This window comes from Psittacula echo, assembly GCF_963264785.1.
Source record: "Psittacula echo genome assembly, chromosome: 8".
Classification (NCBI taxonomy): domain Eukaryota; kingdom Metazoa; phylum Chordata; class Aves; order Psittaciformes; family Psittacidae; genus Psittacula; species Psittacula echo.
This window is the reverse complement of record NC_137744.1, coordinates 5,312,227-5,326,464: the sequence shown is the minus strand read 5'-3', so window position 1 is coordinate 5,326,464 and position 14,238 is coordinate 5,312,227. Positions and strand designations below refer to the sequence as shown.

The 14,238-nt window shown below is 40.1% G+C and overlaps 1 protein-coding gene across 1 annotated transcript in view; it reads left to right on the top strand.

Moving 5' to 3' along the window:
* Positions 1-14,043, top strand: part of LOC308224768 (fibronectin type-III domain-containing protein 3a-like) — a 39,110-nt gene extending 25,067 nt beyond the window's left edge. The window contains exons 7-26 of the mRNA XM_080624974.1: positions 67-122; positions 1,275-1,429; positions 1,703-1,762; positions 3,252-3,390; positions 4,439-4,492; positions 5,144-5,265; positions 5,355-5,529; positions 5,742-5,828; positions 6,170-6,308; positions 6,870-6,938; positions 7,184-7,302; positions 7,405-7,510; positions 8,104-8,279; positions 9,079-9,192; positions 9,392-9,541; positions 9,900-10,180; positions 10,855-11,067; positions 11,711-11,877; positions 12,817-12,938; positions 13,684-14,043. Of these exons, the coding sequence (XP_080481100.1) occupies positions 67-122; positions 1,275-1,429; positions 1,703-1,762; positions 3,252-3,390; positions 4,439-4,492; positions 5,144-5,265; positions 5,355-5,529; positions 5,742-5,828; positions 6,170-6,308; positions 6,870-6,938; positions 7,184-7,302; positions 7,405-7,510; positions 8,104-8,279; positions 9,079-9,192; positions 9,392-9,541; positions 9,900-10,180; positions 10,855-11,067; positions 11,711-11,877; positions 12,817-12,938; positions 13,684-14,001 (2,822 nt within the window). The 3' untranslated portion in view covers positions 14,002-14,043. The remainder of the gene's footprint in view (positions 1-66; positions 123-1,274; positions 1,430-1,702; positions 1,763-3,251; positions 3,391-4,438; positions 4,493-5,143; positions 5,266-5,354; positions 5,530-5,741; positions 5,829-6,169; positions 6,309-6,869; positions 6,939-7,183; positions 7,303-7,404; positions 7,511-8,103; positions 8,280-9,078; positions 9,193-9,391; positions 9,542-9,899; positions 10,181-10,854; positions 11,068-11,710; positions 11,878-12,816; positions 12,939-13,683) is intronic.
* The last annotated feature ends 195 nt before the right edge of the window (positions 14,044-14,238 follow it).

Sequence of the window (14,238 nt, the reverse complement as noted above, 5' to 3'; positions counted from 1 at the left end):
CTTTTTTGTAACAGACTGGTTTACTCTTGGGGTTTTGAGTAATCTGTTTTGTATTTGAAATTACAGAATCTGACACAGAATCCAAGAAATGTGATACTCACTTGAGCATTAGCAAGCCAGTTGTAAGTATTATCCTTAAAATACCATTATTTTCTGTGCATATACTTCCTATAAAATGTCTTTTTGATCTCTTTCTTTTTTTCTTAATGGTTTATTTTTTAATAGAGAAAACGTATTTTAGTTGTCAGAATTTATAGCTGGGAAAGGGCAACCATGCTATGGAAACCCACTATTTCTCAACTTTCTGAAACAGTCTGTCTGCCTCAGTTTCCCAGCCTGTAAGCCAAGTTGTCAAGTGTATGTGAGGGCTTTAGTACCAAGCATACCCAGGGCCTACTAACCTAATGGAAGTCTGTCCACTCTTGGAACCATTGTTCATTCAGCATAGAGGGTTTAAGAATATTGGGAATAGAGTTTACAAAAATAGATCATCATTTTATGCGATGCTTAGAAATTGGAGCAAATATTTAAGTATTTACATACTTAGGAAGCTGGAGTCTGGTGATGTGAATTTAAATGCCTAAAGGCTAAAACTGCACTGATATTTTTGATCTTGGGCATGCTTAATGAAACTCTTCTTTGCGTTATCTATACAGTAAGCACAGGTTATTCTTTTCCTTCAGCTTTCTAGCTCTTTGTTTACAGTAGTAAACAGCAATAAGCTGTTTCTCACGTCTGTACTTAATGCTAACAAAAGGCTGTGTTGGCCTTGTCAGAGAAAACTTGAAGTGAGCAGTAAGAAATTTAGACCAAAAGCTTTAGTTGTGAACATTAAAATCAGAGCCTCTTGCAATCCTTTAGCTTAGTGGTTAAGTATGTGATGGAGTTGTCACAGAGTAGGGAAGTTAGGCCATCTGACTGCCTAGGTATAGATCTGGTGTCAGTGTTCAAGACTCCTATATCTGACAATTTTGCTCCAAATGAGTGATGAAAACAGTGCAGGTGAAATAGAAAGTTTCTCTTCTTGCACTGAGATAATGTCGTGTGTTTGTGCATTTGTTTAGTGTTTGAAGGGAAATCCTTTAATATGACTATTTTAGAAATTAAAAGAGGAAATAATTTACATTCGAATAATGACTCAGTATTTCCACTACAAAGGTAAAGAATTCCTCCAGCGAGGAGCTTCATAGGCAAACTAGCGACACCATGTTATTGACTAATATACCTTTTATTGCAGAAAGCAAACTTACTTGCATTATTTATGCTTTTAATAGGTTTCTGATATACAAGCAAGATCAGCCGTTCTGTCCTGGAATCTCCCAGTTAGTTCACAGAATGGAGAGAGCCATAGTCATAGTCCAGCAGCATTTACATTTGAAGTAGCAATATCCAACAGTGGTAAAAATGGAAAATTTAAATCTGTCTATGTGTAAGTTTAGTTTCTTCATTTAAGCACAATACCGATGTTTAAAACCATTAACCCATCAGCAATCTCTCTATCAGGAGCTGTTTGTTGACTTGCAGACCTACCTACTTCACGTGAAATAAATTTTAAGTAATATCACTAAGAGTTACATGGACAATGGGAAACGTGAAAATTAAATGTGCGCTACATGGTTTTGCTTTTCAATAAGCTTTTATCCTTTGAAGTATAAGAAGGAGCTGTAACTCTTTTCTTTTTTCTTTTTTCCCCTTTTCACAGTGGGGAAGAATTAACAATTACACTTCCTGATCTCAGACCAGCAACTGATTATCATGCCAGGTACGTTACTTGGAGTTAAATACTTCATGCTTTGGTTTAGTATGTTAAATACCAAATTTCCCTGGCTTCATGAAAAAAGGGTGATCGCAAAGAACTTGAGGAATATTCTGCAACAATGCCATAGCGATGGACACTGCTGTTGCTATCAAAATTCCCACTTCTACTTTCATGGAAATGTCACCTCATTTTCTTCCCTTCTATCTTTTCTGTCTCTTTGTGTTTCTCAAATACAAACTTTAAGTTATCCTCTGTTGGTATTTTTGTTAGAACAAGATTGAACTCAGTGAAAAGAGATTTGTTGTAGGCTGAAGGCAGCAGTAAATAAAATAAGCTAGCCTTGAACATGGATTCGTAAGTCTGACTTATCAGCTTGATTTATGAAACTGCTTCTCTAAACTGCAAGCTTCTGTAGCAGTGCAAGAAAGGAAGTGGAAGCTGGTTGAAACAGGCTGTGTTACAAGGGAACAAGATGTGACATTCAAGAAATGCCACGCAGAGCAAATAAGTGTTACTGGAGAGGTGTTTAACTGGTTGGGAAAAAGACAAGCTTGTTAAACAAGCAGAACACTGATCCAGCAGCAGAAATGAGCCTCAGTGCTTGGGCACGGGAGGAAAACAGTTTTAAGACTTACTGAAGCCAACTCCTATTAAACTGCAGAAATTTTCTGAGTGTGTTAAATAGCACAGCTCCACTTGCACAGTGTAGCGTAGTGTGGGTTTAGTTCATGGTGTTGCTTTCTGTAGTGGCCAGCTTTCTTCTACCTACAGTTCATTTGATAAGACAGATAGTATTTCTGACCAATTAGTCAAGTCATTGCTTTTCAAAAACAACCATAAATGAGCACAACTGTTCTAGAAATTCTGTACCATTTAAACAATCAAACACTGATAAACATGAGTTTATTGCCTGAACAGCTGATTGAGTCTGTTTTAGTATCCATACTCTTGCACAAGTGCTAATTTGAATCTCAAGGTCTTTTTAGTGAAAGATTCAAGTCAGGTATTCTGTTACCATTTGGTTACACTTGCTTATAGTTTTCATCATGCCTCCACATGTATTTCTTCACTCACATATCTCCAATGAAAGAGATGGTAATTGTAAAGTAAATGAAGGATGCCAAATGGAGTCTTCAAATCAGTAAGTTTACCTGTGTGAGCTCCATCACTCTACTCTGTCAGCATGCCCCAGTCTCCCTGAAGGTAGAATGGATAGTAGTGTTTCTTATGATGTGGACATTCAATACTAGACCCTGCAGTGGCATCATTAACTGTGTTTTTGTTGTTTGTCCTTGAATGAAAAGGCATAAAATTGTCTTTCAGAATCAGTGATCTGAAAGAAGAGTGATCGGGCACTTGTTTCCTATGAGCAGGCTGGTCTTTGTGGCTGTAACCACTGCTGGAATTAAATACATTTCTGAAGCTGACAATTCTTTCCTTAAGCTGTCAGGTGCTGATGCAACAGCAACATAATTAATTGTCCTTTGTTCAGAGTTTCAGCAACCAGCAGTTCCATAAAAGAATCCATTTCAGAATTAGTGAGTTTCACTACAGAAAGTTGTGAGCCGGATTGTCCAGGTGCACCGAAGCTGATCAACAGAACCAAAAACAGCCTGAGCTTGCAGTGGAAGGTAAGAAGTCTGATGTAGTCACCCATGGTATGTTTAAATTAGCTTGGTCAATGATTTAGTGTGTACTTTAGGTGTTGGCTTTTAAGTTGTGCAGTGAAGACTGATAACAAATCAAGTTTCTTCGTCTTTCTTTCAACGCTTAGTTTCTTGGATGCCTTAGTGTAATAGGGTCGATAGCAGGTCTTTCCCAGTATGAACTATTCAGTAGGAAAGCTCTCTTCTGAACCAGCAGCAGAGGAAAGAACAGAATAGGTACAACCTAATGTTATAATTCAGAGTTCTACAATTATTGTGACCCATTCAGAGTAATATTCTTTGGCTCGCTTGTGGGTTGAAGTTTAATAATCTGACTTTTGGATCTATACAGTACCTGTGAAGACTTGTTGACAACTGTTTTCTTGTCTTTTTGTTTTTTTCTTAGAACTGTATTGGAAAATGGCTTATAGCTAAATGACTTTAATTAGTTAAATCATTTGTATAACCTGTACTTACAAAGTGAAGGAAGTTCCCAATTCGTATGTCATATAAGCACAAATGTTGTTGGCTGAATGCTTATGTTGCTCAGGCAGCTGAGGAGCATGCAGTGCAAGGACACAAGGAAGAATTTATAAGAATCTCATTCATGTTATTCATAAAATAAAACTATTCATGAGTTTAATATTAAATATCAAATTAATTAATAAACTATCAGAATTAATAGAAGTAGTATAGCAGCCTGGAAAGCCGTCAGGAGCAAGGAATTAAACTAGTTAAAATAGCAGCTAGTTTTTGTCCTTTCTAACTTGCTTTATAGAATAAGATGTGCCTGTGCCCCTGGTAGAGTTTCAGATTATCACAAGTGTGTGTGAAGAGGAGGGCTGTTCTCTGGGCCTGCTGCAGATTCCTTTCAGCTCTATGCTAAATGTTTTGTTTTAAAAGGCAATTGGAGTATGTTATGTTACATTGTTGAAATGTTTTGGGTTTGTTTTTTTTTTTTAATGTGAAATAATACTTGTAAAAGTACAGCCGTTTGATTTTAACTTTTGTCATTGTTTCTTTTTTTTTATAGTCTTCAAATGACAATGGTTCCAAAATAACTAATTTTCTTTTAGAATGGGATGAGGTAAGATCTTTTCTAGTACCAAAAAAAAAATCATAATGACATCTGTCGACCAATTATACTTAAAAATACTTTTTGCCTTAGGTACATCAGCTATTTTCAGTGCAACTGTCCAGACAGTTTTAAAGGGACAAACCAGTTAAAAAGCTTGAATCAAATTACTAGTGTGGGAGCATGTCCAGTAGACATGCCATTCAGATCCTCTAGGAGGACAGTGTAAAGATCCCTCATTTGATTCCTGTCATTCAGAGCATCATCAATTCCTGTGCTCTGTTGAAATGGATGAGCATCTGGCTTGTTGCTGTCACAAATATTACTCAGCTTTTGAAGTTCTTATTGAAATGTGTTAAGTGATAAAATCAGAAATGTGTTTTGTTTTCAATCATTTATTACCATTTTGTCAAATTACAATGCCAAAAAATCAACAGAGATATCAATCAAAGTGTGGGTTTATTATGGAGAATGCTCAGGATTATGATCACCATAATCTGTGTGACCATGACGTGATCTTTGGATGTTCTTTAGGCTCACTCATTTTTGTTAACTATTAGTGAAATGAAGTTTAGGACAGTTTAGAGTGGAGAAGTTGACCTCAGCAGGCAGCATACAGTCCTCATGCGAAAACTGACTTGGGTTGTTCTCACTTCTTTAAAGGGGAAGAATGGACCCTTCAAAGAATGCTACTATGGCCACCTGAAGCAGTATAAACTTACCAAACTCTCTCCTTCCACAAAATACTCGCTCAGATTAGCTGCTAAAAATGATATTGGAATGAGGTAATGAACACGACGTAGCAAATAAATTATTTTCTCATCAATTTGGTGTGCTGTTATTAGCATTTTAATTTTATTTTGTATTTTTCCAGTGGGTTCAGCGAGACAGTGACATACTATACAGCGGGGATTGTCCCACCAGCCCCAGCACCCCCAGTGCTTGTTGAGGCAGGAGTGACCTGGCTGTCGGTGAGGTGGAGCCCGCCTAGCGGGGTGTCTTCAGATGACTCCCTCACTTACAGTTTAGACATGGAAGAGGAAGGTTCTGTAAGTGCTGGGGTTTGTTGTATGTGTAAAAGCTTCATACGCAGTAGTGCTTAAATAAGCTATTTTGCTTTCTAATAACATGCTGCAAAATAACTGCAGCCATTTGCATGTACTTCTGAAACAAAGATAGAAATGTGATTGACCTGATCTAGTTCTTGTTTTATTGTGGAAAATCTGTGACTCCGTGTGTTCTTATTTTCCCTCCTTTACAGGGTTATGGTTTCCAACCACAGTACAATGGAGATGAGCTCTCATGCACTTTAAGAAATCTTAGGAGGAGTACATCCTATAAGTTTAGGGTTTGTACTAAATTTTATTTCTAATTTAATTATGGCTGTGTGCTTTTCTGGAGTTTAGCAGCTGGACTGTACAGCTAAGACACTTTTGTAGAGACGGCAGAAAACTACCTGCAGTACCTTTATAATAGGTATTATTATAAGAGATTGTTATAATAGGCTTTGCTGAAATTCTAATACAAATCAAATTTTTTGCACTAGCTAATAGTGTTTTCTTTTAAATTGTTGTCTTTTCCTTGGATTGTGGCTTTGTTATTTCTCCTAGAATACTTTTGTAAATCAGCAGGCTATTACTTGTCATGTAATAAAGCATTTATCATATATTCTGATCATTCCTGAAACAGCTCTTTGCCTACAACAGCGAAGGAAAAAGTAGTCCCAGTGAGGTGGTAGAACACAGCACCAACCCTGACAAACCAGGACCACCGAGTAAACCCACTGTGAAAGGCAAGATCCATTCGCACAGCGTGAAGGTTACATGGGGTAGGTTACCTTTTGTTCATGTTGTCTTTGAGTGCTGCTTACCTGTGTACAGTCACTCAGCAGATTTAAAGTGAGAGGCAAACTCAGGGTAATCATTTGTCTCTGCAGATAGCATTACTGCAGGAGAACACTCTGCATTACCAAAAACATTGCAACTTGGTTTGGTTTGGGGCTATAGGACAAAAGTAGTGCTTTTCTTTGTTCAGTTTAAAGAAGCAGTCAATGCTATCATAACATCCTCAGGTGTACTGGCATCTGGATTTATTGCGATGCGTGAATAATATCTCTGTGCTCTTAAAAAAACGAGACAATACCTGAAACTGGCGATATTTTCCTCATTACTCTTCTTCCTGGCATAATCACAATTAATAATAGAAAAACCCTATTGTTCCGGAGAATGTATTGTGAATATAGAAGGATGCTGTTTTCTGCTTCTGTTTGAATTGAGTTTTCTATGTGAATGTACTCTGCAGTGAATGAATGTTCTCTGAAAAAGCTGACGAGATAATGCATTGGTTTTAAATCTTCTATAATTTATTGTAAGGTGCTGATTTCTTTCAGAACCACCCAAAGATAATGGAGGATCAGACATTTCTAAATACTTTTTGGAAATCTCAGAACCATCAGTTGGTAAGCAATCGTCTTTAGATACTAATTCAGCTTGTGTGCCAATTAGGTGTGCTGATTCATTGCTCTGGCTGTCACTTCTGTATTTTCATGCATGTGTATTGGCCTGTACATGTTCTCTGCATAACTGATCATTCAAATTTGACTATCTTAGTAGATGAGTGAGAGAATTTCCACACTTTTGTTGTTTTGGGGTTTTTTTTTTTGCACAAGTTTTGTAGTGGAAAGCATTTTCTTTCTTTCCTCAGGGACCAAATGGGACACCATATACAGCGGTTCCCAGCGAGAACACGTGTGTGATCATCTCAAGCCTGGCACCTCATACAGAATGAGAGTGTACTGTGTCAGTAAAGGTGGTGAAAGCCAGGTGAGAAAAAAGAGAATTAATTTGCTTCTGCAAACCATTTCTCTTCATGGTGTAGTGAAATGTTTTGTGTTTCCGCTCTAAAACACTGTGCATTACTGCCAGGCTTCCGATGTTACGACTGTCACAACGTCAGCTATTCCTCCTGGACCTTGTCACGCTCCATGCCTGGCAGGCAAAGCTAAGCCCAAGGAAATCACTTTACAGTGGGGTAAGCTCCAGTGTTCTGAGCAAAATACTTTTCTGATTTTGAAAGTCATAACAATGAAAAACCTGTAGAAGGGAGGGGGTGAGGGGGTGGTTTAAAATGAAACCGTATGAATGTAATCCATGTACTTACTTGTGTGGAGGTTTTAGGGCTTTTGGGTTTTTTAAGACCACCAAAGCATGCTAACCACCTCTGATTTGGGGATGCATCCATGTGCAACAATATGGTGAGACTTAAGCAGACATAAAGGTCTTCCAGTGAGAACACGTTGACTTTTTCATTACTGAGGCCTGCTCAGCAATTTAAAAAACAACCTTCTTTCTCTTACTTCTGTCTCAGTAAAGGAGATAATCAAAAATTAATGAAGATATACTGGTTTTAGAAGGAAACATGATTAGTCTTAAACTGATCTGTCAGTATCTGGGGGGAAGAAAGCAAGCTTCATGAAGTGTTTGTGCTCAGATACACAATACAAGCCTCTACTCTAAGGTCTAGAATTCACCTGGCTCAACTTTTAGCTTGAGAGGGCTGATTAGAAACAATTTAAAAGTGCTTTGTGTAATTAATAGGGGAAAAAAAATCTTTTTATTTTGTAGGCCCACCATCTGTAGATGGAGGTTCTGACATTACAGAATATATTGTGGAGATGGCAAACTCTGAACAAGATGAACACAGACAAGTGTATCAGGGTCCAGCATCTGAATGTGTAGTAAACAATCTGCTTCCAGGGAGAACCTACTGCTTCTGGATCCGAGCAGCAAATAAAGTTGGGGTAACCACTATGCTAACGAAATCAAATGGGGTTTTTACACAAGAGATAGTAATGATACTATTGTCTTACAGGCCTGATGATATTTTGTAGCTTCTGTTGAAGGTGCAAAATTTCTTACAGCATAAAAAAGTAAGATTTAAAGGAGATTCAATAAATGAGGGCTGAAGGAAGGACCGAATGTCCCTGGCTAAGGGGACGTTCACTGTGTTGTGTTTCTGTTGTTGTTTACTGGATTACTGTTGGAACCAAAGGTAACTAGTCCAAAGTTAGAGCTAGATGTTCTCTTACTACTTTTAGTCATTTTTTTGACTGCAGTGTACGCCCTGCACTTCTGGCTGCAAACAATCACTTCATGTTTGTGCCTTTAAGAAACTACCCTGTTTTACAATTAGCATTGGCTCTGCAGGTTGGTGGTGTGGGAAGAAGAGCATTGTGTGGAGAGGGGTGTGTTCAAATAATACCAGGTTGGAAAAGAGGTTGGGATAAATGTTGGGTGCGTAAAAGCCTTTCTGAAACAGTACCCAGCTGCTGCTGGAAATCAGATCCTGACTACAGGGGAAGGGGGAGTTACAAAACCGTAGCGGTGGGAGGATTACAGATATCCTGTAGGCACAGGGCCAGTTTATAGAGTAAACTAATTGAAAGGAGTTTTAAACAGTGCTGTGAAACCGAACACTGAGCTCTTCTATTTATTTCCCTATCAAGTTAAAAATAATTTGTTTTCTCCAGCTCATACACTTACGCATCAGTTTTTGCTCTACTGCTGTTGCTGTATTCATGCAGTTTTATCTCCCTGCAGTTTGGCCCTCACTCTGACAAAGCAGAGATCTGTACTGCTCCAGGACCCCCTGATCAGTGTTGCAAACCCCTGATAACTTGTAAAAGTGCGACCTGTGCTGTAGTTTCATGGGAGGTAGGTGTCAAAGACTTTTCGTAATACACAAATTAAGATTTGGCTTTTAGAATTGTACTGACAATTCTAGTTGAAGCTCAGGTTTCAACCCCAGAGCTTCTCTTCCAGTGTCTGTGTTCAGCATACCAGAGATCACACTTGACTGGTGGACATGTGTACGTGCAGTAGGTGAAAGGAAATTTATTGCTTAAACCCACAGAGCCCCGCGTGCAATGGTGCAGAAATCAGTGAATACCGACTGGAGTGGGGACAAGTGGAAGGGTCAATGCACATCCTCTACACTGGCCCTGGCCAGAGCTATGAAGTAAAAGGTCTCACACCCGCAACCACGTATTACTGCAGAGTACAGGTATGAAAAGCCTTCTGTTACGTGTTAACTAAGCAAACGAACAAGTACAGTCAGTTTGAAGAAAAACTTAAGGTGAATAAAATCATGTCACCTACTAATGCAGCATATAAGGTAACCGGTAAAAACACTTCCCCTTCTCCCTCAGTCCCTCCTGACTACACGTAGTCAGAAAAACTAACCTCTAGAAGAGAGGTTTAGATCTAGTGTTGCATTAACTACCAGCCATTTTGCCGTGTTTACATTTTATCTGGGAGATTTTCCATTCTCCTCCAGATTACTTTTAACACATGCAAAAGGAAACACCGTATCTGCTTAGAAAAATGTAAGCTCACTAAACAACACGCGCTCTCCCTTTCAGGCTGTGAATGCTGCCGGAGCAGGGTTGTTTGGCGAGACTGGTGTGGTGACAACCCCTGCATCGGTGCCTGCAGTAGTGTCAGTGCTGCACTTACTTGAAGAAGATCAAATGGAAATTTCTCTTCCTTTATCAACGTGCCTTGCAATTCAATGGGAAGAACCGTGTTGTCACGGGTCGGAGATCACTGGATATAATATAGAATATGGGGAGAAGCAGCTTGTAACTGTGGGAAGAAACACAAGCCATGTTCTTGAGAATCTGCTGCCTGACACTCTGTACAGGTAATGATATTTTAATCAGAAACTACGCTTGCAGGGGTTTCAGTCAACAGCTGTGAGGACGGTGTTTTAATTTTTTAGAGCAAGTTTTCATTTGCGTTTTAGACCATTGCTTGACTCACTCTGCAACTCGGGGAGGGGAATAAAAGGAAATTCTCCTATCCAGACTCAGAGCATGGTGGTTTAGTGACAAGAGTTAAGATTGCTGCATTAAAATGAACGTTCTGTCCCAAAGCCAAGGCTTTCTTCTAAATCTTCTGAGTTTAGAATTTTTAATTCTGAAGCAATGTGTACAGTGGGATCTCACCAGAAGAAGATGAACATGTGGGTAAGAGCCAAGTAGCTGTTTCTGTGTTACATGCTGAGGTCAGGTTGTGGATCTTCAGTGTCAGTAAGAGGTAAAGAGCTCAGGTTAACACGGAGGACTTGGGTGCTTGCTTGATGAACAGAGTAAATCTGAATGAACAATGCTGAGAAACACCAAAGCTTCATTATGTTGAAAACAGTGTTGACTTGTTTGGAAGTAGATGACTTTTACAGTTATTTTCTAACTGCATTTTAGTTGTGTTATTGTTTGGAGTTATATTCTTCACAAATTTTAACTCTTGCTTTATTACCTGGCATCTTTTTCAGGACTTCAGTAAATTAACCATATGCTGCTTTTCTCACATTTCTAGAATCAGAATACAGGCCATAAACAGCTTTGGAGTTGGTCCTTTCAGTCATTCCATTAAAGCCAAAACAAAACCACTACCTCCTGACCCTCCTCACCTGGAATGTGTGGTCTTCAGCTACCAGAGCCTTAAACTGAAATGGGGTGAAGGTCCTAGCAGAGCTTTAATTACCAACCCTACCCAGTTCAACTTGCAGATGGAGGACAGGTTTGGCAGGTAAGATAAACACAGCTTTACACCTGTTGCTTTACAGCTTCAGATCAAGTTTATAAGATGTTTTAAGTGTTCTCCTTTCTGTTTGTGCTAGGGAGTCATTTGGGCTCAGTTTGCCTTTCTGTATCCCATCTTTCCACCAGAAATGCTGTTAATAGCTGTTGCACTGTTATTTAGTTGTGAACAGCAAATACAGTTCCTGTTTCAGTAGTAATACCTTACCATCTTCCTGTGTTGCCAGGGTTTTTTATTCTTTGGAGATTCTAAAATGAAGTCTAGTTTGAGCATGAGGAACCTGGGCTTGACAGCTGTTCTTTAACTTGAGATTCTGATTTATCTAGGTATACCAAAGGTTATTCTCTTGATTCAAATGCACAGTTTGGTCATGTAGCTCCAGTGGTAGCCTGTGTAGCTCAGTGCCTTGACAGGCTGTGACTGCTTCGTGACTGAAAATTAAGACTTCCACCAGTACAAATGGTGAGCAATGCTGATGTAATGCACAGTGTGAGCTGTTGATGACAGCGGCAGAGGTCAGTGCCTGACGTTCATCGTGAGCACGTGTAGAAAGCCAGGGCACCCAGAATGTGTTGTCACAAATCTGTGATTACAGAATAATGCTGATTTCTTTCTTGTGTTTTTCTTCCAGGTTTGTCACTGTTTATAATGGCCCTTGTCATACATACAAGGTACAGCGACTCAGTGAATCCACTACGTACTATTTTAAAATCCAGGCATACAATGATGCTGGAGAGGGAGGGTTTTCTGAAGTTTACGCTTTCACTACAACTAAGTCTCCACCTGCGTCTCTTAAAGGTGAGCTTACACTGCACTAGGAACCTCCACAAGCTGTTTGAGTGCTAAGTTGAGCTGCATTCAGACTCTCTTCCCAGCTCAGTGTCTTTCCAGGGCCTTTGTGGGGCAAAGAACAGAAACTATCTGTGCTGAGCTTTGTCTTTGCTGTCTCTCGGTGTGGGCTGTGGCTCTTCCACCCCAGCAGTGAGGATTTCTTCTACCCTTTTGCAATTGGAAAGTCATTTTTCGGGGATAGCTATCATTTGATGTAAGTTACAACAGCATGTAGGCAAATGAGAACTCCTCTGATCTTCACTTTCTAAGGTGAACATAAAGATTATCATTAGAGAAAATCACTCTGAAGATCAGAATGACAGTTACCTGCAGGAAAATTAGTTGACTCAACCATGTTTATAACATGGAACTTCAGCTCTGGACATACCCAGGCCATATACATGCTGATTTCTGTGGTGACCTGAAAGTGCTTGCTCATCTGTTCAAGTGTTAGACAGCAGCAGCTCAAAAAGACAGACAGGTTTAACCTGCAGATGTTACAATGATAATTTTTTAAGCTTGTCATGAAGTACAGCAAAGAAAAAGAATGAAATCCAACCTTTCTGCTACAGGCAAGGACACCTTCCATTAGACCAGGTTGCTCAAAGCCCCATCCAGTCTGGCCTGGAACACTGACAGGCATGGAGCATTTTACCAGGCACTTGCCTTAGAACAAACACAGTTTCAATGGAAAATATACACAAGTAAAGCGTTCTTTAAGCTGGAGCAAGAAAACTTCCTTGCCAGTACTGAAACCAGTGCCCTTTGCTACATCAACTGTGAAAATGAGTCACGGTGATAATTGGTGATTTTGGACCTTTTTTTCTGCTGGAAAAAATAAGAACATCTGTAGAGACCATTGTGCTCTCTTTCTGAAATACCAATAAATCACTGGTTTTTTTCTAGCACCCAAAGCAAATCAGCTGGAAGAAAACACTTACGAAATCACATGGGAACCTTTACAGCCGATGAAAGGAGATTCCATTGTTTACATCCTTCAGCTCGCTGCTGGGAGAGAGTTTGATCAGGTACCTTTCGTTTCACAGAATGAACTTCCTTTACTTTAAAAAAGTACTGGAAAAGAAGATGTCTGTATTCCAAGGTTGAATTTCTGTTTGTTGATGGTGGCAGCGGGGATACTTCTCATTTCAGCAGGGGACTCAGCTCACAGTCCTGCTGTCAGGGTGCTTGTTTCATGTGTTGATCAGTTCCTCTTGGTGAGACACTTAAGTTCAGGATGGGTCTGAACAGCTTTCAGCATCAGGTCCTGCTGTTCCACCTCTTCGTGGCATTGAGGGTTGCCCCACCTTAAAGATCACAGAGTTCCATTTCTGTGTTGACCCTTTCTTCGCAGAGTAAAAGCAAGTGGCTGCAAAGGCAGGCGGGGGAGGCCCTGGGAGGGTTGGTGGTCTACAAGAGGGCTAACACCAGGTTATCCTCTTCTCTCAGCAGTTCTCCTGGTGCCTTTGATTCTTAAATCTCTTGATCTGTGGCATTGCTGCCTCTGCCAGTCATAGGTAGCACTTGCCCCACATCTCAGGACAGCTGAGAACAATACTGTGCAGAACAACTTTTTTCTGAGCTCCGCTATCCAGGTTGTGTCAATGTTGGGCACAGCAGGAAGCTGTGTTCACAAGGAAACAACTCTCAAGTTGTCTTGAAGAGGACAACTTCAGGCAGTGTCCAGTACCGCGTATGCCTGTGCAGTGGAATAGAAGGTATTGTTTGTAAGATGGACCTGTGTAATGCAGTTCTCCCTCTTCTTCTGACCAGGTGTACAAGGGACCAGAGACCTCCTTCCGTCTCACAAACTTGCAGACAAACTGTGAATATCGGATCAGAGTCTGCGCCGGCCGCCAGTCCCAAGACTCTACCGGCTGTCAAGAACTGTATGGACCTTACAGCCCCAGTACGGTGTTCTCATCTCAGAAACAGGAGCTGGTTCCACAGGGTGCTGACCTGATGACGGAGTTGGCAGAGACTAAGAAGACATTACGTGAAGAGCGCTTCATCGCCATCGTTCTTCTCTGCGGATTCGCAGTGGTTGCTATTTTATTCGCTGTTGTTATTCAGTACTTTGTAATCAAGTAGACGAGAGCCTATGCAGTACTCAGCTTTTTGTACAGAAGCTATTTCGGGTATTTATGGTTAGTTCTAATTAAAATCCTAGCTGGAAATGTATTGTTATATGCGTTTCCACTTTTGCTGCTGGCTAACAGTGAGGCTGGGTTGGCAGATCCTTTCCAAATACTGAGCGCAGATTTCTTGTAGAAAGGGTAATCCTGGGTCCTCTGTAATCAGGGTGAGCTGTTGATAAAACAGCAAAAC